Source organism: Suillus discolor (assembly GCF_016758755.1).
Source record: "Suillus discolor strain FC423 chromosome Unknown F5147scaffold_1, whole genome shotgun sequence".
NCBI classification, from domain to species: Eukaryota; Fungi; Basidiomycota; class Agaricomycetes; order Boletales; family Suillaceae; genus Suillus; species Suillus discolor.
The window spans coordinates 1,418,646-1,441,648 of NW_024541248.1; the positions used below are offsets into that span (position 1 = coordinate 1,418,646).

At 47.9% G+C, this 23,003-nt stretch overlaps 9 protein-coding genes across 9 annotated transcripts; 4 read left to right on the plus strand and 5 right to left on the minus strand.

Annotated features, from left to right (window-relative positions):
- The first annotated feature begins 10 nt into the window (after positions 1-10).
- On the plus strand, positions 11-658 carry F5147DRAFT_12419 (uncharacterized protein). The gene is made up of 4 exons (XM_041428149.1): positions 11-273; positions 326-442; positions 499-551; positions 618-658. Exons 1-3 carry the CDS (start codon positions 121-123, stop codon positions 505-507), a joined length of 279 nt encoding a protein of 92 aa, XP_041300279.1. The 5' UTR covers positions 11-120; the 3' UTR covers positions 508-551; positions 618-658.
- Positions 659-967: 309 nt separating this feature from the next.
- F5147DRAFT_12536 (phosphatidylinositol N-acetylglucosaminyltransferase subunit C) lies at positions 968-2,456 on the plus strand. The gene is made up of 6 exons (XM_041428156.1): positions 968-1,174; positions 1,226-1,447; positions 1,506-1,686; positions 1,737-1,884; positions 1,937-2,103; positions 2,156-2,456. Exons 1-6 carry the CDS (start codon positions 1,069-1,071, stop codon positions 2,199-2,201), a joined length of 870 nt encoding a protein of 289 aa, XP_041300280.1. The 5' UTR covers positions 968-1,068; the 3' UTR covers positions 2,202-2,456.
- A 20-nt stretch (positions 2,457-2,476) lies between these two features.
- Positions 2,477-8,593, minus strand: F5147DRAFT_749844 (anaphase-promoting complex, cyclosome, subunit 4-domain-containing protein). Its single transcript, XM_041440147.1, has 16 exons — positions 7,953-8,593; positions 7,567-7,897; positions 6,918-7,513; positions 6,757-6,863; positions 6,579-6,709; positions 6,376-6,527; positions 6,072-6,325; positions 5,785-6,012; positions 5,674-5,731; positions 5,432-5,617; positions 5,254-5,381; positions 5,080-5,182; positions 4,104-4,239; positions 4,012-4,046; positions 3,422-3,955; positions 2,477-3,370 (listed from the first exon to the last, which is right to left on the minus strand). Exons 1-16 carry the CDS (start codon positions 8,182-8,184, stop codon positions 2,655-2,657), a joined length of 3,927 nt encoding a protein of 1,308 aa, XP_041300281.1. The 5' UTR covers positions 8,185-8,593; the 3' UTR covers positions 2,477-2,654.
- Positions 8,594-8,612: 19 nt separating this feature from the next.
- Positions 8,613-11,561, minus strand: F5147DRAFT_663701 (DEAD-domain-containing protein). The gene is made up of 8 exons (XM_041434917.1): positions 11,244-11,561; positions 10,513-11,194; positions 9,932-10,461; positions 9,697-9,878; positions 9,454-9,640; positions 9,278-9,398; positions 9,144-9,220; positions 8,613-9,095 (listed from the first exon to the last, which is right to left on the minus strand). The coding sequence occupies exons 1-8, from the start codon at positions 11,433-11,435 to the stop codon at positions 8,757-8,759; spliced, it is 2,310 nt and encodes a 769-aa protein (XP_041300282.1). The 5' UTR covers positions 11,436-11,561; the 3' UTR covers positions 8,613-8,756.
- Positions 11,562-11,612: 51 nt separating this feature from the next.
- F5147DRAFT_786135 (ras guanine nucleotide exchange factor domain-containing protein) lies at positions 11,613-15,296 on the minus strand (the record flags this gene model as incomplete). Its single annotated transcript, XM_041442926.1, has 12 exons — positions 11,613-12,026; positions 12,077-12,299; positions 12,351-12,650; positions 12,707-12,807; positions 12,860-13,409; positions 13,467-13,608; positions 13,666-13,736; positions 13,791-14,220; positions 14,278-14,481; positions 14,534-14,698; positions 14,720-14,906; positions 14,958-15,296. The coding sequence occupies 12 exons, from the start codon at positions 15,294-15,296 to the stop codon at positions 11,880-11,882; spliced, it is 2,859 nt and encodes a 952-aa protein (XP_041300283.1). The 3' UTR covers positions 11,613-11,879.
- A 919-nt stretch (positions 15,297-16,215) lies between these two features.
- On the plus strand, positions 16,216-17,611 carry F5147DRAFT_832093 (sure-like protein; the record flags this gene model as incomplete). The annotated part of the gene is made up of 5 exons (XM_041443794.1): positions 16,216-16,513; positions 16,572-16,648; positions 16,699-16,761; positions 16,825-16,858; positions 16,916-17,611. The coding sequence occupies 5 exons, from the start codon at positions 16,216-16,218 to the stop codon at positions 17,563-17,565; spliced, it is 1,122 nt and encodes a 373-aa protein (XP_041300284.1). The 3' UTR covers positions 17,566-17,611.
- F5147DRAFT_663717 (glycoside hydrolase family 16 protein) lies at positions 17,612-19,774 on the minus strand. The gene is made up of 14 exons (XM_041434918.1): positions 19,371-19,774; positions 19,282-19,317; positions 19,210-19,221; positions 19,041-19,157; positions 18,913-18,989; positions 18,842-18,860; positions 18,764-18,791; positions 18,644-18,716; positions 18,553-18,596; positions 18,346-18,505; positions 18,153-18,293; positions 18,089-18,103; positions 17,953-18,035; positions 17,612-17,902 (listed from the first exon to the last, which is right to left on the minus strand). The coding sequence occupies exons 1-14, from the start codon at positions 19,595-19,597 to the stop codon at positions 17,744-17,746; spliced, it is 1,191 nt and encodes a 396-aa protein (XP_041300285.1). The 5' UTR covers positions 19,598-19,774; the 3' UTR covers positions 17,612-17,743.
- Positions 19,775-19,776: 2 nt separating this feature from the next.
- Positions 19,777-21,143, minus strand: F5147DRAFT_663721 (ribosomal protein L15e). Its single transcript, XM_041434919.1, has 5 exons — positions 20,769-21,143; positions 20,557-20,711; positions 20,315-20,505; positions 20,173-20,259; positions 19,777-20,121 (listed from the first exon to the last, which is right to left on the minus strand). The coding sequence occupies exons 1-5, from the start codon at positions 20,843-20,845 to the stop codon at positions 20,026-20,028; spliced, it is 606 nt and encodes a 201-aa protein (XP_041300286.1). The 5' UTR covers positions 20,846-21,143; the 3' UTR covers positions 19,777-20,025.
- A 24-nt stretch (positions 21,144-21,167) lies between these two features.
- On the plus strand, positions 21,168-22,986 carry F5147DRAFT_12930 (uncharacterized protein). The gene is made up of 8 exons (XM_041428179.1): positions 21,168-21,509; positions 21,560-21,698; positions 21,751-22,006; positions 22,055-22,108; positions 22,157-22,241; positions 22,296-22,423; positions 22,475-22,592; positions 22,646-22,986. Exons 1-8 carry the CDS (start codon positions 21,308-21,310, stop codon positions 22,954-22,956), a joined length of 1,293 nt encoding a protein of 430 aa, XP_041300287.1. The 5' UTR covers positions 21,168-21,307; the 3' UTR covers positions 22,957-22,986.
- Positions 22,987-23,003: the final 17 nt, after the last annotated feature.

Sequence of the window (23,003 nt, forward strand, 5' to 3'; positions counted from 1 at the left end):
CTGAATTCAGACCACAACGTCTTAATACCCGTTCTCAGTCTCTTTAGCACCTACTAAGGGACAACAAACTTGTGTAACATTATAACAATCAAAGTCTGTTCTGCCACCTACTAGCGCTTCATGGGCTCATTGTGCTCCAAGGCCGGTGCGCATTCCGGGGGACATCAGGTGTTGGGAAGCACTGTCGCCCAGTCAAATGATGGCACCACCGTGGCACCGTCTTCTAATCCTCGCGCCGCAGCTGCAGAGGCTGCTGAGAGAAGGTTGAAAACGGTAAGCCGAATCTGAATTAGTATCCATTTACAGGATTCACCAGGCAGCATAGGCACATGCACGAGGTACTAATGCCTCGAATCCGAATCGGGGACGACTTGCCGAACAGGTCGAGGCCGCGAAAGCGGTGAGATCAGTACCTACGTCAAGAGATGAAGAACGGCTAGTGGTAATGTTAAGCTCTATGACCGATTGTTTACCGTTCCTCACTGTCGCTACTTCTAGTGGGATTGAATAATACTTTGTGCGTGTGTATCGCCTCACCGCCAGTATAACATGTGGGTCATCCATCCTCCGGACTTCTTATTCTGACCTCCAGGTTTTCTCGTGCTGTTTAATAACAGGATCGCCGATCCCTCCCATAATTTTCAATTTACCTCGGACCCGCACAATCATGAAGTGATCCCTCAAGGCCTCATGGGCATGTTTCTTCTTGTATATCATGTCCCACTATTATCTTACACGTCGTCGAACTCAGCGGACTACCGGTGAGACAGCATGACTCGGATGTTCGGACACGTTGTTTTCATTGTAGAGCATGCCATCTCTTCTGTTCCCATGATCGAAGAAAGTGACGCCGTTTTGATTTGTCTTGGTCCATGTACTCCCTGAGATGCAAATGGGTAAATGATGATTGTTGGAGGATATGATATGGTTGTGTGAATCCCCCGGTTCGGCTCATTGCATTAAGGCGGATGTTCGATGCCGCCACGTGGTCGTGATCGTCACAACGTCTACCAAATACATAAGTAGTGCTGCCCTTAAGAACTGTCTCTACGATCACCGAACGCATGAATGTCATCCGAAGCCGATGAATGGAACAAAGTGTTGTGGGAAAGGCAGCCTTTTCCTGATAATTACATCCACCCTCATTCTTTCCTCTCTTCCTTGAGGCGGAACCGTTGGTAGGCATAATTTATCTCCAAAACGTGGTACTTAATATTCTCTAAAGCTAATTTCAAGCCGTACACCTATTGGCCACTAGTACTGCTATGCTGTGCGATCACACAGCACTTAGCGACAATCTTCACATTCCTCGCAGTTTTTGTGAGGCTCAAGGAACGCTGGCTTGATGCCCGTGTCCTGTTGTGGGTCTCGATAGTTAGTTTCTTTGGGGGATATGCTATGTATGAGATCCTCAGCTATTCTAATCTTGGCCGTGGTGCCTTCACCCGTACGTCTCCACATCCACCACCCCTGGACCCTTCATTGATTGTTGTTGCACCTACCAGGCTCAAATACGATCAAATCGTCCCTTCTTGTTTTCCTCGCGTTGATGGGTTTGTCACCTGTTTTGCGAACTTTGACCGCAGCAACGTCCTCGGACTCCATTTGGGCGCTTTCAGCATGTCTCTTCTTTCTTAACGCGTTGCTCGCCGATTATAGTTCCATGAAACCAGTCCGACAGGAAAGGTGGGTTAGTGCCACGTTGACCCTGTTGTCAATTCTCATCTTCCGTGTAGACTGACATCTGTACTATCCATGAATGCCGCGATCTCGTCATCGGTTGTCTTGGCCTCGCGACTGCCTGACGATTTGGCCGTCTTTGCTCTTGTCCTGTTTGCTGTGCAATTGTTCGCTCTTTTCCCGATCCTACGTCATCAGCTTCAGGTGGGCCCGGTAATTTTGCCTAGTTATATTATCGTGTAAACTCTGATTATAGGTCACACCACAAGTCGCACAGATCCTCTTCACACTGACCCTTTGTGTACTATCGTTTGCTCTAACGTTACCTTTATCCGTTTCGGTCGCCTACATTTATGCAGGCATTTCGATTACGGTAACGTTCGTTGCCCCGGGAGTCCTAGTCTGGGCACAAAAATACAAAAAGCACGTCACTTCGTCAAGCTTTTTCCTTTCTGGTTAACATATCTTTCCGCAGCGAGATAAGAGGACCGTGGGATGTCGCCGTTCCGAGACTTAATTGATAATTGGTCCACCCTGTTTAAAACGTGGAGCACAGCATAGAATCTTACTTTCTAAATATCTTTGTCCTCCGCCGAGCAGAAATGACTTCTGTCGGCCCGTAGGCGAATGCCACGAGCCCATAGATCCAGACGAGTATAACGATAGCATTGGCCAGTGAGCCGCTGGCGAGTTACCGACTTCCGCGAAGGACACGCGGTGTTACGCATGCGCAGCCATCAAATAGAGTGTTTTAATAATAAATGTATTGTGCAACGAAGGTACATAACATATTACATGTGACACTATGCAGCAGACCTTTATGGAGTAAGTGCAATACAGTAAGTAACTGGGATCTTTAGTCGCTGTACAAATAATTGTGGTTACATAGTCCACTGGTGACGAGAAGAATGATACAATCCCTAGGGATCAAATGAGTGAACTGGTAATCGTTGAGGAGTACATTTATATATGCATCATGTTTGCATGTCGGAATCGTCGTGGTGAAGGCGGGGACGCTTCGAGCCAGCCACTACGCCCATTCCGATGCCCCTGGCCTCGAGAACTTCCATAGCAACCTTAGCCGCCCCTTCAGAAGTTTTTTTGGTCCTGGTACGAGTTCGACGGAGTGCTCCAAAAGCTTGAGCTTTGATGACCGCCAGCGTGCCCGAGATTGGGGGTGCACCAGGAGAAGGTGACCTCGACTCCCGAGAACGTGCTCTACGAGGTCGGAGTTTCGAATAGGGGGTGGCTTCACCTTCGCTACTCCCCCGCTCGTGATGAGAGCCGTTCTCGCTTCCAGAGAAATGAGGAAGGGAGGGTAGAAGCGGACTCGGACCGGAATTCGCGCGACGGGCCCCAAGTCTGTAACGCACACCGTCGCTGCCCGCGCTAGGAAGCGAAATGTCGGCAGTGCCACCATGTAAGGTTAAATCAGCACCGTGGGTATTGGAGTGCCTGCGATAATCAAATTCCGCACGATCTTGCGTGATCGGGCCATCAGCAGGGAACGTAAATTGGAATGGAGACGTCAAGGACGTGCTAGATGAGGATGGGGGAGTTGATGATGTGGGGGAGATGGAACGACTACTGGGAAAGATATATGGGGTTGTTTCTAAGTGATTGAGTTGAGTCTTCTGCTCTTCAAAAGGGCGGTTTGCATATACATCAGGAGATGTCAAGGTAGGAGAACCTACAAGCTCTATCAGAAGTTGTAAGATTGGTGGCGGGAGCATTAACTAACCATTAGCGGACGTAGTCTGCGCCACGTTGTGAGTCCATGGTCCGTCCCGGTTGATGGGTTGCATCGGATACGGGTAAGAACCATATCTTGATACTCGGGCGTTCATATGATGTCCAGCTCCACCGGAGGTTATCTGCTCGGTCTCCACGCCAGTGTAAGAAAGTGCGGGAGACTGAGTCGCGTATGAGTGACTTGGCGCGCTGGTATACGAGCTGCTGCACAAAGAATTGGACGTCTCATCGCTGGTCTGATATCCCATGCTATCATCACTATAATGACCATGCGACGAGGAGGTACGATTGTTGATGTTGGTTGGTTGAGGATGAGCAGCAAAAGATGAAGGGAGCGGAGGCAAGTCGTCAGATTCAGGAGCCTGTCCTGTCTTCCTCGCCTGCCAAAGGGCTCTCCAGAACTTCTCACGTTCGCGCAATTCATGTCTAAGGCGTGCATTGTCTTGTCGTAGATCCCCGGATTCTGATCGCGCTTCGCGACATGAATCCTGAAGCTGGAGGACGACAGACTCGAGACTAGTGACTAGCGCATATGATAAGGATGAGCGGTGAAGGTAGAATAAAGTAGATATGACTAACCTGTCTCTTCTAAAGTTGCTATGTAGTTTGCTCGCCTCAAAAACATAACATTTGAACATGGTTAAAGCAGGGGTTGGAGAGGTATGGCTCACCTTTGGCGGAAGGCGGCTTGGGCATCCGCATTTTTCTTTTTTCGGACAGCAATATCAGACATGGGGGCGGTAGGATCGTCGTCAACGTCTGCTTTGAAGTTGGATTTATCGTCTGAGGGAGAATGGCCGGTGTCGGCTCTATTAGGCATGTGAATACAAAGGTTGTAAAAAGGACAATAAGGCTTCTATCAAACCCAGCCAGACAAGCTTGGGATGTAAAGGAGGGACTTTGAGACGATCCACAGAAGAGAGGACGGTTTAAAATGGCATGGAAAAAAAGAATTCGAATCAAGGGCACGAGGAGAGGGCCGCGGTGTGATCACGTTAAGCGAAACTGTTTACAATTTCAGACTGTCCGTGGGGGCCTCACGGGGAAGTTATTGCAATTCGGAATCATAATATGTTTGTAAATCGTAGATGCTGGCAGACGTTTGACCTTCAGGTGATGGGAGGTGAGTGACTGCACATGTGATCCCTTGTGTGTGATCTGCATTCATTCCCGAGCCATTGAACGTACCCGGTAGCAACCCTTGCTCAAGTGCTCGCCGCTCTCAGGAACCTGTTGTTTTGGCGCATGTGCGGTCGAATCTCGTTCTTACCCGATGCAATCCTTCATTTCACTCTGAAAAGCCGCGTTTTGACGGCCGATTGCACTCTATAGATCCAACACTTCTCCACTCTTCTCTCACTCCAACTCACCGCAGTGACCGCGATCAACGCACTAATGGAGATTCACGACCCTAAAGGGGCACACCAAGGACATAGTCATCCATCTTTTTCGGCTTAGACACGCCGTGTCCCATGAAAATGAGGCCGCGAATGCAAAACCTACGGACCGAATCACAACATCCTCTCGTTACGGTTATACCCTCTTATGCACCGGTGGAATCCATCTCGGATTCATCCTCACCTTCCATATCTTCATCTCCTTCCATATCCAGTATATCCATTGTCGTGCCATCACCGTCAAGAATACAAACAACTCTCCTTCCGGCTCTTCCGTTGACCGCGAGGGATACTGATCCGTCTCTGCACGCGGTTAATTGGCGACGTCTCTTGATCGGGATGGGTTTCAACAGCTGTATCATGCCGTTAGTAAAAGCACCGGTCACAAGGTCTCGACAAAAACATGGTGGTGCACGGTACTTACATGCCTTTCGTTCAACCTTTGAAGCACGTTGGCTATCATATCTTTCCGTGCGGGGCCGTTTACGTATCCTTCTGATTGCGTTTGATACTCTAGGGTGCTGTAGTGAACCGTAGCTGCAAACATCGGGCCTTTGACTGTTATTGAATGGAGAGCCAAATGGACATAAATAATGGCTTACCGTCGGTTCCTCTGACTTTGTATACAATAACGAGGATCTCGTCGTCGAAAAACTCAGCATTGCAAAGATGAACATCGGTAACATTCTCGGGCTCATGACCAGCTATGGAGCACTCCATAACAATGACATCAATATGCAGCGGAACCCCAGCGGCACATTTTGCGTAAGGCGTCCGGGTCAGGCAGACTAATTTGTACACATTGAATTACAAAAAAGGCGAAGGAGCCAAAGGCGCAACTCACAAAGGGGCCGCATTTCCGAGGCCAAATAGATCGCGAGATGCTGCAGGTGGTTGCCAGGCTAAGAGATCCGAATTCGGTTGAATGCACTGCACTGTAAAGAGCATGACTCACCTCATTTTGTTGAACAACTCTTTCGCGGATAAATTGGCAAGCACCGCTTGAAACTGTTTCACTCGCCCCTACCTGAAATGGCGTAGCACCAACATTACTTGACACGATGGCTGATCGAGCGGTAGCTTTCGAAACATGTGCAAAGACCCGCTGACACCGGACAGCCAAATCATGAACAAGTACCCACAGATTCCGGTCCAGATGTGATTTATCGGCCGTGGAGACTTTCTAAAACACATACAAACTCATGTCGTAGAGTATACATTACAATTAAGTGAGAAACCTACCGGCTGCCATGATGTTTGAGAAGGATCCTGCAACGCGGTGTGGGCTTGTTCCAGCGCTTCTTCAAGAACTTTGTTAGTATCTGTGTTATGTCGAGGCAAGCCAAGATCTCCGGTGTCAAATTGGGGAGTTGGTCCTGTGAACCACCGGTCTATTTGACTTGTCTTCAGCCCGGACATTAAGTAGTGATTGACTTCGAGGATATCATGTTCAGGGGGTGAGCGGGTCTCGGGGGAGTTACCTGCTAAGGCGATTTCTAACACGGGAAATAGGCTACGGGTATATGCAGCTCAGTAACTCACTCACCATACCGAAGAAAACTCAGGAAGTGTTTGAATGACCCAAGTTCCCCTCTTGCTTGAAATGCCAACAAATTTGCAATGAAGATGCTTTGCTTCAGCACAGACAGACAATGGGTAATGTCGTCAGTGTTGAACCCAAACAAGACGAATTGAGGACTGGAAAAGTGTCAGCACAACGATGGGTAATCCAGTAAAATCCTGTTTGACATAAGTGACCATCCTCGAACTTCTTCAAGAATGATATGTAACCGTTGAAGCGCAGGAACGAGTCGCAACGTAGAGAAGTCGCGCATTTTAATGAGTGCATCGGTCACTGTGGACTCCCATTTCTGGAGAGCCTGAACGCAAAATTAGCTCTGAACAACAAATCGTTGGAAAAATCAACCCTTTCACTCATTTGTTCGCTGGACGATAAGAAATCTGAAAGTCCCTCAGAACACAAACCAGCGACCAGGAGACCAGTGAGTTCGAGAATTGCACTAGGTTCCTTCTCTGTCGATGAAGCTTGAGAATAGTAAAAATCCATCAAAGGACAGCATCACTAACGGCCAAATTGATCACGAAGTCTGGTTTCTAGCAGCTGAATCCACTTTGGGCCAGCTTCTCGTGCTCCAGTAAGTGAACCAGAACCAAACCAGACTTCACGCAGGTCTTCAATGACCCGCATGGCATACCACATCAACTCCCGTGCGGCGGAGGAAAGCCTGGCGAAATCTCTGATTCTATGGGAGGCAAGCAACGGTAAGTCGATCGATAGAGGCGCGAACGTGGCAGACAAGAAGTCGGAGGCTGAGGCCCGAGGATGAAGTAGAAATAGCGGTTGCTTCGGATCCTTGAACACTGCCGTTGGCACGGTCGATGGAAGCGTACTGATCGGCCCTAGGTAATAACTGCCGTCCAAGAAACAGTGAAGCTTGCCATCGTCGTCACCTATCACGAGGAGGCTGTTCTCGTCTTCCGCAGAAATATAAATCTGTGTCTCTTTTGCAGTCTTGCCTTGTTCATCGATCAAGATCGGAGGGCATAGAGAAGCAAGAGATGGGTCTGGTAGCAACGATGGCCAATCACTGATGACTTCAGGTATGGATAACTTCAGCGCGGCACCTGTCTGCGTTCCTTGGAAAGCGAAAAGGTCGGTGGCACTGAACAAGCGTTAATGAGATGAGTGCAAATTTTATGGCCCCGGAAGACTCACGTGAGCTTGTGATCTTCTTCTCGAAGGGGATCAAGGAGGGGAAGAACTTTCAATATGGAGAGAGCAGACCCTGTCTTCAGTATGATAAGACTGGAGGAAGTGTTGGGATAAACCAATCCACAGACATTGATCTCATTTCTCTTGAAGATATCTGGAATCGTGCTTCTTGGTAAATCGCGACAACCCGAGAACCACCAAGCTCCGGTTATTCGAGGTTGTTGTTCAGAATTATGCGACGATGCCGGAATAGTGAGAGAGCGCTCAGTGCGCCCATCTTGCACGGAATGAAGTGTAACGCGGGAGAATCCATGAGAGACAGCGATCGTCTGGCCTGCAGTAAATAATGTTAGATATCACGGCTCATAATTTGTGGCGTATAACCGTACCACACGGACTCCACGCTAAAGCTGATACGCTTTCAATGGAGCTTTCGTCGCACTCTATCTCAATGTCCCACTTTTTGGTTCCTTGCATTTTCCATAGAGTCAACCTATCCCTTCCACCAAGACGGGACACCAGGACGACAAGGTCCTTGTCTGGGCAGCAAGCCAGTGGCAGTAGACGACATGGAGACGAGAGCTGCAAGACAGCCAGTGACGCAAACGCGTCGTGCTCCATGTGCTCTGCCTCTGATGATACAAAAGCGCAGTCCCCGATTTGAAGTATTAGGCTCAGGTAGGCGAGTCGAGGGTTCTGTAAGTCCAGGCACCTGCATTTCCACGTGCGCGTGAAACAGTTGCCTTTTCTGTTAAAGTTCAAACCTGGAGCCTCATTGGAGGTTTCAAGAAGATGGGTTGTTCCTTCTAGGTGATCAGCACTGTGTGCTGTTTGCGCAGGGCCGCTCGCTGCAGAGCCTACTACGGTCACATCCACGGAACTCAAATTCTCAACGGATTTATTATGGAGGCTGCAAATACACTGCTTCGATTTCACTATCTACTTGCCACAGCAGGATGACAAGGTTGCGTCCCTGGTGAACTTTAGTCTCAGTAATGTTCATAACTAAATAGAATAAAAAAAAGTTTTGCTACCTTGAACTTTATACTGTAGGTGCCTGAAAGCAGAGCACAAGATGCTCTGGAAGGAACAACACAGGAACTTGTATGTATACATTTGACCACGTGGTCTAACCTATGTGAAGTTTCAAACGCCAACCATAAGAGTCGCATTTTGGGCGATTAAACAAGTTACTATTTGTCCCTCCGTTTTCCCCCTTTGCGCTTGCCCATCCCGCCGATTGCGTCTCCCTTCTTCGCATGAACCCCTTCACCCCTTGCTGCCTTCGATGATAAATCCCTGTCAAATGTATTACCACCAGTTCTCGATACCCCCTTTTTCGTCTTCCTTCTTTTTGAAACAGGTCCGTTTCGGTGGTCTGGAATCCCAATCTTGGCGGGACGAGCAGCTTTCTTTGCGGAACGAATGGCAGCGTTCACAGCACCTGTCTCACCTAATTCCTTGTCGGCTTCTAATGCCATCTTCCGTCGTTTTGCCTTCCTGGTCAGACCAGCAAACTTATCTCTTTTTGGCTGAAGGGATAGTTCAAACAGGAGTTGTGAATGATGCAACAAACCTACCTTAGGCTCGTCAACGGCCTTACGTTTCCCTTTTTGCGCGAGTGCCATTCCACTCTCATGCTGCTGTTTGCTCGTGGCTAGAAAAAACGGCGTAAAGCTCTTGCTGATCGCAAACCTTATAAATGTTCACCCACCAACTGCCTTTGCCTTCTCCTTTTCGCTCTGAAACCAAGTTCGAGCAGGCCGAGAGAAAATCTCATCTTGATGCTCGATCATATTTTGTCCCTTCTTGAGTTCCATTTCCGCCTGTCGGATCTAGTATGATGTATGGATAAAAGCGGTTGGAATGATATTCAACGACCCAAGTTACCTGCTTCTCCTCTTTCTCTTCATTAAGAATTGTCGCGACCTCGTCTCTTAGAGCCTCTACCCTCTTGACCCATTTGGGAAAAATATCAGCAGGGACAACCCGATGGCGAACATTATCTTCTCCCGCACTGTGCTTGATGGCTGCTTTAAGCATTTTCCTGTCTCCTTCTCCTACTAGAGTGACAGAGCTATAATGTTGATCAAAAACACAATCAACGGAAACGGATCAAAAATTGAAGCTTACCGACCAGACTTGCCTGCGCGGGCCGTCCGACCTACTCGGTGAAGGTATTGCGACAATGTGTTAGGCATGTCGTAATTGATGACGGTTTCGATGCCCTTGATATCTAACCCACGAGAAGCAAGATCAGTCGCCATCAAATAATCTACTTGTGAATCGCGAAATAGCTGCAAAGCTTTGAGACGCTATCCCAGAATCAATGTCTGACATGTAAGAGAGTGGACAAGTGCTGTCTAACCTGTTCTTGAGTGAGGTCGCCATGCAATTCCTCGGCCTTCATATCAAGAAGACCGAAAACAATGCGCATCTGGTGTGCTAGCTTCTTGCTCTTGTAGAATATGATGACGCGCTGTCTGAATGTCCTCTTGCATAAAGATACAAGCAGGGCAGTCCGGTCTGCATCCTTCTCCGTTCGCACACGAACAAATTCTTGAGTAAGGCCTCGAGCCGTAGTTCGTTTTGGGTCTACGAACAGTCGTACAGGCTTGTTCAAAGACATCTTCACCAGTTCATCGACAGTGTCAGTCATTGTAGCGGAAAACAGCATTGTCTGACGGGAAACAGGACATGCTTTGATGATTTCGGCTAACTCGTCTGCAAATCCATCCGAAAGCATGCGGTCCGCTTCGTCAAGGACAAGAACGTCCAGTGCATCGAGCGCGAAAGAAGGGGAATTACGCAAGTGATCGATAAGCCGTCCAGGAGTTGCAATGACGACGTCTGGGCGAGTCCTTAGAGTTACTTCTTGCGATTTGAGGGAAAGTCCACCTAGATATTTTACATGAGAACTGGCCGCTGTGGAATTTGAAGGGAACAAACCAACGACGAGGCAAAAGCGAATGTCAGTGTGTGCTGCAAGTTTAGAACCAACCTCATAACATTGCACAGCTAATTCTCTTGTCGGGACTAGCACCAGACACCGAGTTGCCGCTGCATGCTTCCCCTTTTCTCGATATAGCAGCCGTTCCAGCATAGGGATAGTAAATGCAGCAGTTTTTCCAGAGCCTGTGACAGCATTTCCGACAACATCTTTGCCTAGCAAAGCAACAGGGATGGTCGCGGCTTGAATGGGTGTCGGTGAAGTAAACCCGAGATTGGCCAACGCCTTGTGAATTGGACGGGAAAGATTCATGGTCAAAAAAGATGCATGATGCTCCGTAGGTGCTGCCTCCGAATCAAAGAATGCTTCTTTGCGGTCCTTTTCGACTTGAGTCTCTTCTTCTGATTCATCCGAAGAATTTGATTCCACATCAACATTATCACCCTGCTCCTCGTCCTCCTCAAATACGGACTCGGCACTTTCGTCATTTTCCTCGCCGGAACTGGCAAGGGGGTCATCTTCGTCGCCCGAACCATCCGTTTCAGGGAAGTCCTCCGCACCGCTAGCATCACTTTCCTCCATATCGTCCTCAGCTTCATCTTCGGTCTCTGGCTCGCGTTTTCTTTTTGAGAGAGTCTGGAGTTTGCGTCTTTCGATGATTTCATCTACTGAGACGGGATCCTATGTGCCAATTCAGTGACCGACTACCGTGTGTAGCAGCGATGCTCACCGGCTTAGAGACCTTCTTCACAATATCCTCCTGCTGCGTTCCAAACTCTAAAAAATCGGTGTAGGGATCACCAGCGACATCAAACTGGAAATCGGGGTCCAGGTGGGCGGCATCATCCACTTGCTGCTTCTTACTGCTTCTGCGTTGAGGTGGTGATTCATCGTCAGATTCGATGGTCATTACGAAGTCCATGACTAGATATAATGTAGTGCGACCAACCGACAGAGTCCAAACGAGTTTCAGCGGGCTATCAAGTTCCTCAGAGAACGATATTAAGAGCAGTTGTGTTATGAAGATCTGGCCTACCGTTAGTGTAACGCACTAAAAATGTCACGTGCTCGATCCAAAATTTTCAAGAGAAGTTTGACTGCAGAGCATTACACATATCAATTGGTCATAGGTGCAACACATTCTTCGACTGGTTCGATGGATGCTAAGATTTACTACTGTGCCTATGGGATGAGTGTGAAGTAGCGACGTAACTTGAACATGAAAGGGTACATTTGCCGAATAACAACAAATATGATACGTACAAGGACGGGGTATCAAACAAATGGGATCTCTGAGAGCGACAGATGAATAGAACCAAACTGCAGATACATAAAGGAAAATCCTGATACATGCTGGGGGCTGTCTTCACCGTTGCAGTATTCTGCGAAGAATTGTTGTGTCTCTCTGGGAGGATGTTGAATGTTCGCGTGACATTGTTCGAGGCAGCGTGGAGCGGAAGGGTTCTTCAACTAAATCTGAGTCTGGGAGAGGTGCCATTCGAGATGTTTGCATCTACGTAGGGTCAATTAAGGGAAGGTAAGAGTTTTCGAACCAAGACGCACATCTTCCGACATGACATATTCGTTAAATATGACCTTCAGTATTCGATCTCGCGATGGTAAGCAATAATCCGGATTTGTTTGACACTGTATCTGGCAGTGGGTGGTGGTTTGAATAAACCGACCAAACATATTAAATTTTCCCCAATGAATTTTTGTAGGATCATCCAGATTGACATTGGGGTTTCCTTCGTGGGCACGGATCAGGTCGGACATATGGACCTCCCTAATAAGAGGTAAATATCAAGCTGTTTGTAATGAAAGTCACCGCACTTACAGCGCTGGTATACAAGCGCCTTTGGTGTTTTTGAGCGCCATGCGATAAGCCTGATGAGCTCCGCGATGTTGAAGAAGAACATCCCAAGACAAGAGATTCTTGTAGTGATCTGGAGTCTTGTTTTTGAAAATCTCCATGGTTTCATCGCCCTGGAAAGTGGAGCTATTGATTCCAGCGACGAAAGCACGCAGTGCTGAGTAATTGTTTAATGCGCGGAGTTCGTGCGCGATATCCACGAATCGCTCTATCTGCTTTGCGCGGTTCCTCGGTTTATCGTGACATAGTATGAGGGATACCACCCTGGAGAGACCATTAATTATCTTTATGATTGGCGCCACCCACCCACGGCGACTTACCAATCGGCAAGGTGATTGGAGATAGCATTGAATCGAGATATTGAGTCCAACTCAGGGTCTTTGCGTCCGGGCATGAGGGTATATTGCAACCAGTGCCGTGGCTGCAAAAAGGTCGTCATGATCACGGCAATCGCGGTAGTGATCAATGCTAACCTCGATATCCATGAATAACTTCGCTTCCACTCGCGTGATCTCCTCCGCGATCTCGGAGCAATCAAAGTTAGCCAGACTCTGGGCATTACTCCTTAGCTTGATCAGGAGATCCTTCGAAGACATGTCTTGAACATCTCCTTGGCCATGACTCGAATTCACTGGTATAAATATCTTTGCGCTAAGCGGCAAGCTTGACTTGCGTTCCCTGACGCTCGCTGCACTAGGGAGGTTGTCGTTCGAGCGAGCCACCGACGAACGGCTCGTAGAGGATGGTTCGGTCTCAACAACCAGTGGTTCCTCCTCTCCATCTGATATGCTATATGGATCCTCGCTCTCATCCACAGGATTTTCGGATTTGAGCGCCCAGGCCGCATCCGTATCTACGATGTTGGGAAGATGTGAGAGGAAAGGGAGGAAATCGGAACCGTAATGTAGGAGGTATGTCTTCCCGACGATTGACCTCACTAGGGCGTGCAAGGCGCCAGGGGCCCCCGGAACAGCGAAGTCTTGTGGATACGTCTGGATCCAGGTTTCAAGTAGATGGCATATTCTTCAAATCAACCGGCAAGTTAGGATGATGACTTTTCAGGTCGCAAGATTATGATACCTCATCTGTGCGTAGCTCGCAAACATCGGATCGCCAGTTGAATTGTCGAGTTGTCGCATTCGCTTCTGCATGGCCAACAGAATACTGCGAGGACTTGCAAATCTTCGATATGTAAGAAGGAAATGCGAGATAAATGTTGGATCTACAATCGATGCTGTGAATCATGTAGTGCCAACAGGTCAAAAAAGGGCAAGCCTACCATCACCGCTGACAGCAAGAAATAATAATTTATCAAGTAATTCCTCCAGGGTTGCGTATTGTCCTGAGCGACTAAGTAAATCAGAAAGTTAGCAGCGTTAATTCGAATAATTGCAGACGACCCACGGTTCCTTCTCCTTGCTCACAGGGTGATCAAAATGGCCGTTCTCAGTAACATTTAATGAAAGAGCTCTCCCAGAAATAAAGGAGCCGAACGACGAGGAATTTACGCTTGATGACCCAACAAAGCTTGTGACACTGCGAGCATTCGATAACTTTCGCTCAGACGACTCTCGTGACTTTGATATCTCATGGGTCGAGAGGAGATCTGGAGTTGACCGGGCGCGCGTTGGAGAGATGGCGATTGGCGGTGGAGATGATGGGAGTGTAGAAGTGGGTGAGTGTCGCAACGAGCCACCCTGGTCTTGGGACATGGTCTGCGTAGAAGCTGTAGAAGAAGAAACGGTGGATGTAGTTGATGATACTGATGCTCGGGCTTCCCAAGTAATCGGTGAGTGGCGAGCATCTGGTGATGCGGGATTTCGGAGATCAGCATCTGAAATGTCAACGACAGGGTTTAACACCACACTCATATACCACTCTGTAGACTCACGAGGACCTGGCAAAATAGATAACGTCAACCAATTGAACACTTTCTTTATCCTAGCCCTCTCTGCTTCTCCCAAGTGATCAACCTGCACTAGACCAACATGGTAGTTTTTCAACAGGTTCAAAGACTCCTGCGGATCGACAACGACGTCCAAGTCTGTCTTCAAGGCCACCGCTATGGTTGAAAGCTTCAACGGTTGTATCCGCCCTTTCAAAGATGATTGATAAAAAAAACGACGAAAATGAAAAATGCAACATACGAATGAACTCTTCCACAGGAGAAAATGAAGCCTTGTTGGCAGCATCATAACACACGACAACCCCGCTGACAGGTGGAAGATTTTCGGGCGAGACCTTTTCAATGTCTAACTCATAGATTACCATTGAAAAATCGCGTGGTACCGCCCGGTCAAAGCGACGTGTGTCTTGAGAGATTGCAGTCAGACAGAACAAGATGGGCAATGTATTGAATATGAACTTACAACGGAAAGGAGTGGGAGGAAAAGTTCCCGGCGACGCAAATAGTGTCTCAACATCCGATGCCCCGTGTGCTTTAGCATCCTCCGAGATGAATGTCGACTTGCCACAACCGGAAACCCCGACTACTGCGATGGCTATCTCTTTGGACAAAAACTGGGTACGCAACATCAGAAATTGAGCTCAATGGGTGTGGCGAGTGCTCACAGAGGGCTGAAGGGTATCAATCGATAGATCTCTACCTGAAGCGGTGGTGGTTGGCAAGCCAAGGCTGTCACTCCTTGCGCGCCCTGACGTAAGATTGGCCAGCGCAGGATTACATACAGGCAGTGAACTAAGCGATGTTGTTGAATGCAAGCGGCGGGTATCGTCAATAACCTGAACCGGCATGCGTGGAGGGAGATTGAGATCGCCTGGACGGGGAGCTGTTCGAAGGTGATCTTTGCCCTTCACAGAGCCCCGTCTGCCTTCACTTGGTCGCTTCCGCCGCTGAAAAATCTCGGCCTCCCGCTCGTGCTCTATTCCGGAAACATGACTCCGACTCATCGTACTCACACTCGCACCGCGACTGCGAATAGACGGTTGAGAAAGAGTGGGCTCGCTGTGCAATAGACCGTCCTGTTTATGTGTCCTAGATGCCTCGAAAGTGGAGTGAGTGGTGCCTCTATTCGCTCGTGAACCGCTTGTTTTCTGTGACGTTTCCCTATCGTAAACAACAAATGAGTCAACAGAGACTGATTTGCGCAAGGATTGGGACGAAGGGTCGGTTGAAGTCGAGAATGAAAATCCAGAGCAGCCTGTATCGAAAGGAGTGTTACGAGGAACAACAAGAGTAGATGAAGTAGAGGAAAAAGAAGCCTTGGGGGATGTGGACGATGTAGACACAGGTGCAATTGGATCATGTCCCAGGTCAAGGTAAGTATTTTTATCGGTGTCGCCGGGCATCTGAATTGGAGGGAGGGATGGTATGGCAGGTAAACAATGGCTTGTGTTCGTCATTGGCGTAGTCATGTCTGGTAGTCGTCGAGAGGTATGGAATCACCAGCGAACTAGTGAATCATGAACACAGCGGCTCGAGCAAGCCTCAGTAGAGAGTAGAGCCAACGTCTAAGTGGAAATAACAATGGCTCAGCCTAGCCTTGAGCCTAGCCCTTGAAGAATCAGCCTCGATTAAAGGTGTCGCCTGGTATCGCTGTGGCCGACGTCGAAGAAGGGCTGGCAGGAGCAGAAGCGAAAACGAAGAGACAGAAGAAGTTGCGTGGTTCAAGATGGTGGACAGTTTTTAATTATGGGAATCGATGATCTTACACACAAGCGCTCATCACCATCGCCGTCGCTGGTGACAACATTGTAGGGTCATTCATTACCATTCCTCTGATATACTAGCTAATGTCTCCCAGAGTTTTACTCGTCGTAAGTATTTATCCTTCCTTTTCAAGATCCTTCACTAACTATATCCTATGTCATGCCAAAGAATGATGACGGCCCTCCAGGTCCCCAATCTCCATACATCTATGGCCTTTATCGACACCTCACTACAAATCTCAGTAAGCTTTCAGTGAACCCTGCATGCATGAAGATGCTTGTGTTTAACATGCAACCAGGATGGGATGTGAAGGTAGTCGTGCCAAGCTCCCAGAAATCGTGGATTGGCGAGTCTAAACAGTCCTGTCCGAGCTCTCGTGCTGACGCACCGCTTGCAGGGAACGCGTTTCACATTCAGGAAATCACGAGAGGAAGATATTACTACCCGAAGGAACCCGGTGAGTGTACTAGTATGTGACGAGAAATACACCGTACTTAATTGAGAGTCTGTTGAAGACGGAATGGGAGAGGTATCGTCAGCTTCGCGTCCTTTAAGTGAGGGTGAAGTTGCCGAGTGGGTACTGCTGGATGGTGTATGTAAGATTTCTATTCTTGTTGCGAGCTTATGGCGTATGCTCCGTAGACCCCCGCGACCTGTACCAACATTGCGCTTCATAACCTTTATCCCGGAACAATCGACCTTGTGGTCAGTACCCTTCAGCTGCTCCTTGTGATAACTCTCGAAGTCTGATTCAAATTGGTATGTAAGATCTCGGGACCAAACCTCGGCAGAAATTCCTCTGGTCTGTGTGTTCTCTTCGTTATGTTTGAACATTCCATGAACAAATCATGATTACCAGCTGCTTTAGCCATGTCTTCTGGAACCATCGGTGCCGCAATGTCGTCAGCGCTATCTCAGATCCGTTCCGTCGCGATTTCATACGGCACTGTTCTCCATACCACCCCAAACGAACTTTTTGGACCCGCAAATATCCTTTCGGGGCAGATCATCCAATACCTATGGAACAATTGGGGTAAAGACGTTGGTGGAATACGCAACGGAGAAATCGACATGTATAACGTGAATGTTCCCATGATAATGGAACTGCTTAACCCCGAGGGCATAGATGTCCATTGGACGCACATGTGGCGTAACTCATACGGGCGCCTTTTTAAAGCAATATCGGATCCTGGAGCTACGAGCACGACGAGGGACGTCCCCAACAAGGGCCAGGACGTGGCGAGACAGTATCCTGCACAACAACGTGAACCCGGAGGCGATGTAGAAGGCGATGTATCGAGAGATGAACCTGCAACGCTAGTGTTTAAATTCTCCCCTGACTTCCAACCCCTTATCACACCTTCGCTCGGTTCCCTCCCAGTTGGCTCGGATGGTTGGGCCATCGCTAAAGGCCACGCGAGCATTACCCCACTACGGGCATGTTTTGCACATGTAGATCATGACCCTGCGGCAATAGGGCCAGAATCTCTCAGGATCTTGAAACTTTAGAGTACCTGCAGCCCTTCGATATCACTCATATAATCAATGCAAGCGAATTATGAGGCAAATGTTAAGGGTGCAAGATCTATTAACATGGCCTCGTGGTGTCACTAGTATGTTCCTCTGATCGTCCACAGTAGCTCGTCATATCATAATTTGCCATGCCTCTGCTTGGACAGCCAGCATCTCAAAGCGAGACAAGCAAGTGTAAGAATATCACTGTAGAGATAATCCAACAAGTCTTCAGGTTCATGATTGGATGTGTTCGGGTTGCGCTCGACGTGCTGACAATGTCCAACCAAGACTGCTTGTAGACACTGAGTGAGTTGATGATCCAAGAGGCGTTCTATGGGATCACTTGAGAAAAATTAATGCAAGAAATCAATAGAATCTCACAACAAAATTAGCCGGATCCATCAGTATGTCCTCGCAGGTGCCAGGACAACCTGATGTAGCGTAAGAGTTGCCGGCCCAGTCACCTGGTTAGTCTTGATAAATTGCTTCAAAATGCACTTGAGTAATGAAGCCTCACCACAAAACGTGATGTCTGCATTGTTGGTGAGCAATGAGGATCTGAATTTCATCAAAATACTCACCAAATACAATCGAGTGATTTGCAAAGTAGTGAGTGATATTACACGACTGGGTGGACAATGCAGCAACAGGTTCACCCCAATTAGATGGATTTGGTCGTCCCTGTGTAATGTCTAGTGGAACAGTTGCCCGGTAAAATGACCCTGTGGGTGAAACAGTCTAGAGTCTCACGGTGCTAGAGGTTCACGAACTTACAAACTGCGATGCCGTTTTCGTCCCAATTCATAGCAAAGACACCGCCATTAGCTTCATCAAAATATGGGCCATATGAAGCCTGACTCCATTCTGTCACACCACACCCTGCGTTGTTATTGATGAACGCATTGCATTGAAGGTTATCCGTGCCATTCGTTTGCTTCGACAATTAGCCCACCACCTCGTTCATGCTAAGATAAGACATACCACAATCGTCCCAGTGAAGTTGGTATTCTGGGTTAAGTTGCAACCTGAGAATTACGTGAGTTACGGAACAAGTAGCTAGTAATTCGCTTACCAGGAGCTGTATGCCAGGTGACTTGGTTGTGTTCGTTGTCGTGTACACCCTCGATGATGTCTATTTCACCGTTCTTTAATAGAGATTATTGAGTGAAAATGCAAGGTATTTCGAGCTTACGTATGGCCATGTCCCACTCCCAAGCGTCCTAGCTACATCGTCAGACTCATCATCCAACCTTTGCGTGGTATTACTTGCCAGAATGCAGGCCAAACACCTTGATCAAAATAGTTAAATGACATCAGTACACTGAAAGAAAGCTGCCCCACCGCAACCCCATGGAGCCATGTCTAGATCCAGTATAAAGAGACCCATATTGTACTCAGCCTGACTTGCTATGCGGACACTAAGAGGTTAAATTAATCTCGGTGCACTCAGCGCACTGGAGTTTTTTTACCTGTTTCTGTTGACCCCATATGCTAGCTGAGTTGTATTATCGCCCCGCATGATGACCTTGTTGTCGGAGGTTATTGATGCTAAGCCGTCGTTGAATGCCGTCTGTTGGTCAACAAAACTATTTCAAATTGTAAGAATGAAAGAATCCCGTGCAACGAATAGACACGCACGTCACCAAACCACTAAACAATTATCATTGGGTGTTAAGTACTCTGAAAATTGGATGGAAAAGCAAACATTACTTTGTGGGATCTGCACCAGTGTAGAAGTTAAATGTACTGCAGCCCATCAGTTACCAGTGGCGATCGGGCGATCTGGACGACACACTTACTCGAAAAAAGTACTACCCTCATAGGTATCTTGAATAACCCACAGTATAGTAGATCCATTGGGAGCGGTTTCTCTCTTCGTCGGTAATGTGATCTTTGGCCATTCAAAGCTGCCCAGTAACTCAACTCCGGCCTTCCAATCAATGTTACTGGGAATGCTTGGAAAGGCCGTGGTCTTCGAAAGATATCCGCATAATAGGCAAATAATTGCATGTCGAAGTTGCAGCATGCTCGGAAGGGGGAATGTAATTCAAAGAAAATGAACTGGGATTTATGGTGCGGTAACTAGACCGTCCAAACACAATAACATTGGAAGTTGCCATTAGCGTAGCTCTAATAAATTTGTAGATGTGACGGCCGAAATGAATTACCGCAGTTGTGCAGTAAGGCTCTCACAGTATCATCATGGTGGCCACGAGGCGAATGTGACTAAAAAATTGTTCCGCAATCACAATAAACGCATGTATGACCCGTCTGACATTCCGTGAGAATTGGTGAGATGCCGGCTTGCCATTGCTGTGCTTATTGTGGAGCCTAAAAGTTCCTTTACAAAATGTAAGAGCACATGATAACTTTTTGGTGAAACTTCATGGTCATACAAAGCATAGCAAGTATGAAGTAACATAATGGAAGAACAACAGAAAATATGCAGGTAAATCATCGGTAACGACGAAGAGACAGTGTGTTGTGCTTCTTCCAGGTTGAACGAGCAGGAGCGTGGTTGTGACGGTGGCCCTTGCCCAATCCCCTGTTCTGCAACAAAATATCAGAAAAAATCCTGAGGGACATGGATAATGAACAAACCTGCTTCCCAACGCTGGTGAGACCACGAGCTTCGCGGCGTTTGTGCACTGGCTTGGTAATCCAGTTGATACGGGGATCCCGGCGAATCTACACCATAATGTGTCCTCGTAAACATAACAAGCAGAGGAAACCTCGGGCTTACAGCTTTGTGGTTAGGATCCACAAGAATGACTTCGAAATACTTGTAAACGCCGTCCTGGTTTACCCAGTATGAGTTCAGAACTCGCAGGTTTCCACAACGCCTTCCAACACGTTCCTCGGCGGTACTCCTGAGACTGCGCTGGGGCTTCAAGTGGTTGACACCCTGACGGACAGGCTTGCCATTGGTGGCACCTAAAAGATAAATTCAGATTATATCGAAAGGCACGCTGGTCAGGAGCCTACCCTTTGGAACTGGCTTTTTGCGGTTACCGCGACGGACACGAATACGGTAGATGACGTAGCCCTGCTTGGCCTTGTATCCCAACCGACGAGCCTTGTCAGGACGAGAAGGACGAGATGCACGATGAACGACTTTCAATTGGCGGTACTCCCAGCATCTAGAGTACGAAATCAGCAACTTTCATCGTTAGTATGTCACAAGTATCAGGACTCACCGAACACGGAGAAGAAAACGCAGCACATCGGACTGCTTTTTTCTGTACAACTCGCTGATGTATTTGTATGCGCCCATGTTGCAGGCTGCAATGCAAGATGGTTAGTGACTCGGCAGATCAACATACATCCAATCAAGACGAAAGCATCCATCGATTTCCATTTAGATTTCTCCAAACTAGAGTTTCTGACCGCAACGTAGACCCTTTGTAGCATAGCTGCATACGATAACGATACGGAAACATACCTCTTGAGGGTCTTGACTCTGGTACGACTACAACGTCTTGTTTGACGACTGGAGGAGGGTTCTCGGCTATTGCCGTTGTGCATCGGATTATGCCAGCAGCCTGCCTCATTTAGGCATCGTACTTAGCGACCCATGCGATTCCTTGTTTCCTCATGTGCATCTTGTTGTTGTTAATATTGTTGTATTACTCCAACCTGTATCGAGGTTGTTCAGCAACCTGTTGATATATAATGTTTGCTATCCTCAAGGAGCAATGCCAACATTCCCCCCACGTATATTCGCTGCGAGGTCAATATGGCTTACAGAGCTACAGACGACTTGCAAGGCTACCTTAAGGACGCTGTTCTACCCCGGCTGAAGCTCATGCACAAACGAGAGTTGGTGTCTCACCAAGGGTACAAGAGCCGTAGAATCACACTTACAGTTCGCCGACGACGTCGCAACCTTGCTAACATAGTTTTCCTGGATTCCACGTTTGATGAACTTGTTAATAATTGTATGCTTGCTGTTGACACCAAGCTTCGCGAGCTAATGTACTATCTGCAGGGATCGAGGAGCATGTGCCAAATCGCTCGCTCTGTCTGTACGATGAGGACCGGAAAACAGGCGAACGGTTTACAGTACGCTCTTCGCATAGATTCAATGTTCCGGAACTCTTGCTTCCTGCAGCCTCGGATATCAATCGGTATGTAAATAATTACCTGAAACACGAGGTTATTTAACCTTGTTATCATCAGAGTGTGTGATTGGTTGGACAATTTCCCCCTCCAAACAGTTCAACGAGTTTTTCATATCATGTTTCCTGCAACGAAAGATTGGGGGTTTGCGATGCTTGATGATCACGGCTGCGATGAGGAAAATTTCAAGACATTTCACTGGACGGATGTCAACCAAGATCACCCTGATATACATGATTTGTCTGTAGTTGTCGCCTGCCAACCTCCTTGGATAATGTCCGACGAATTCATGCGGCAATTCACTCAGCTCAGATCGGTACGTACTTAGAACCCTTGAGCCGTGAATACGGAACATATTTGGTAGCTTCCTGAAGGTACTAAGCGCCCATTACGTGGAAAGGAGCGTCTTTGGGGGAAGGTAAGTGCACATAATGCACATTTCCCAGACTCTAAGGAGATCCTTTAGTTATGGGACACCTGCGCTCATAATCAAACCCCCTTTTTCATTCTGACTTCGTACCAGCAATGGGCTTTTGGTATGTTTTCACGCGGTAAGATTTTCCGTCAAGCCAGATCAGGGAAAGAAAAATTTCATAACTTTACAGGTTGGACAACAGCGTTCGTTTCCCCCGTTATAGACGCACAATCACGTTCTCCGACCGTTATGCATGCGTTGCTATATTGGCTCGGCTCGGCTCTCCGTGCCCCTGGTGGTTTTGTACAACCGGTGGAGGTTGGCGTTGAATATCATCATTAGAAATGACTGAGCTAAACCATTCAACAGGTCGCGGAACCTGTTCACAATATCCTCTCAGATGATGAATCCGAGCTACCGATCGCTAAACCGGAAAAAGTGCCGGAAATCGCTCCCTCCTTATCGAACTGGAGCGGCACGAGTGATGGTGAGATATATGATACATTGTGTCTTCATCGGTTGGACTGACATATTGAGCAGAACCGGCGTCCTCGGCTGGAGCTGCAGGCGCGGTAGCGCTTGATGTTTCGGACAGGGGAGTGGACGATCCATATGGTCCAGATGTTCTCTACAAAAAGTCGAAGGATCCGGCCCTCACCTGGGAAATGATAGAGTCATGGAGGAAAAAATTACCCGCCAAGCGTACCGAAAATGAGAGTTTCCCATCTCCAACTTTCGCAACGACCGTCACACTACTTCCTGATCTTCTTGATGACTCTGCGACATCAGACACTTCGGATGAAACTGTCGGGGTGCCTTGTGGACACTGGTTAATGAGTGCGCGTAGATAGTGGCTCATGACGCTGAAAGTCCTGATAACAAAGTATCTAAACACTAG

Coding starts and splice junctions, on each gene's coding strand:
- F5147DRAFT_12419 (XM_041428149.1), top strand. CDS start 121: ATGGGCTCATTGTGCTCCAAGGCCGGTGCGCATTCCGGGGGACATCAG. Junction 274..325: donor CTGAGAGAAGGTTGAAAACG/GTAAGCCGAATC, acceptor CAGGCAGCATAG/GCACATGCACGAGGTACTAA.
- F5147DRAFT_12536 (XM_041428156.1), top strand. CDS start 1,069: ATGTCATCCGAAGCCGATGAATGGAACAAAGTGTTGTGGGAAAGGCAG. Junction 1,448..1,505: donor TGGCCGTGGTGCCTTCACCC/GTACGTCTCCAC, acceptor TGCACCTACCAG/GCTCAAATACGATCAAATCG. Junction 1,885..1,936: donor TCCTACGTCATCAGCTTCAG/GTGGGCCCGGTA, acceptor CTCTGATTATAG/GTCACACCACAAGTCGCACA.
- F5147DRAFT_749844 (XM_041440147.1), bottom strand. CDS start 8,184: ATGGAGCACGACGCGTTTGCGTCACTGGCTGTCTTGCAGCTCTCGTCT. Junction 6,710..6,756: donor GCGAACAAATGAGTGAAAGG/GTTGATTTTTCC, acceptor TTTTGCGTTCAG/GCTCTCCAGAAATGGGAGTC. Junction 5,732..5,784: donor GAGTTGTTCAACAAAATGAG/GTGAGTCATGCT, acceptor CGGATCTCTTAG/CCTGGCAACCACCTGCAGCA.
- F5147DRAFT_663701 (XM_041434917.1), bottom strand. CDS start 11,435: ATGGACTTCGTAATGACCATCGAATCTGACGATGAATCACCACCTCAA. Junction 10,462..10,512: donor TCGCTTTTGCCTCGTCGTTG/GTTTGTTCCCTT, acceptor TAAAATATCTAG/GTGGACTTTCCCTCAAATCG. Junction 9,096..9,143: donor AGGCCGTTGACGAGCCTAAG/GTAGGTTTGTTG, acceptor CTATCCCTTCAG/CCAAAAAGAGATAAGTTTGC.
- F5147DRAFT_663717 (XM_041434918.1), bottom strand. CDS start 19,597: ATGCTGCAACTTCGACATGCAATTATTTGCCTATTATGCGGATATCTT. Junction 18,990..19,040: donor TATGGGGTCAACAGAAACAG/GTAAAAAAACTC, acceptor TTAACCTCTTAG/TGTCCGCATAGCAAGTCAGG. Junction 18,294..18,345: donor CGAAAACGGCATCGCAGTTT/GTAAGTTCGTGA, acceptor TTTCACCCACAG/GGTCATTTTACCGGGCAACT.
- F5147DRAFT_663721 (XM_041434919.1), bottom strand. CDS start 20,845: ATGGGCGCATACAAATACATCAGCGAGTTGTACAGAAAAAAGCAGTCC. Junction 20,260..20,314: donor TGGATCCTAACCACAAAGCT/GTAAGCCCGAGG, acceptor ATTATGGTGTAG/ATTCGCCGGGATCCCCGTAT. Junction 20,122..20,172: donor TCACCAGCGTTGGGAAGCAG/GTTTGTTCATTA, acceptor ATTTTGTTGCAG/AACAGGGGATTGGGCAAGGG.
- F5147DRAFT_12930 (XM_041428179.1), top strand. CDS start 21,308: ATGGCTTACAGAGCTACAGACGACTTGCAAGGCTACCTTAAGGACGCT. Junction 22,007..22,054: donor AATTCACTCAGCTCAGATCG/GTACGTACTTAG, acceptor CATATTTGGTAG/CTTCCTGAAGGTACTAAGCG. Junction 22,242..22,295: donor TTTTGGTATGTTTTCACGCG/GTAAGATTTTCC, acceptor ATAACTTTACAG/GTTGGACAACAGCGTTCGTT.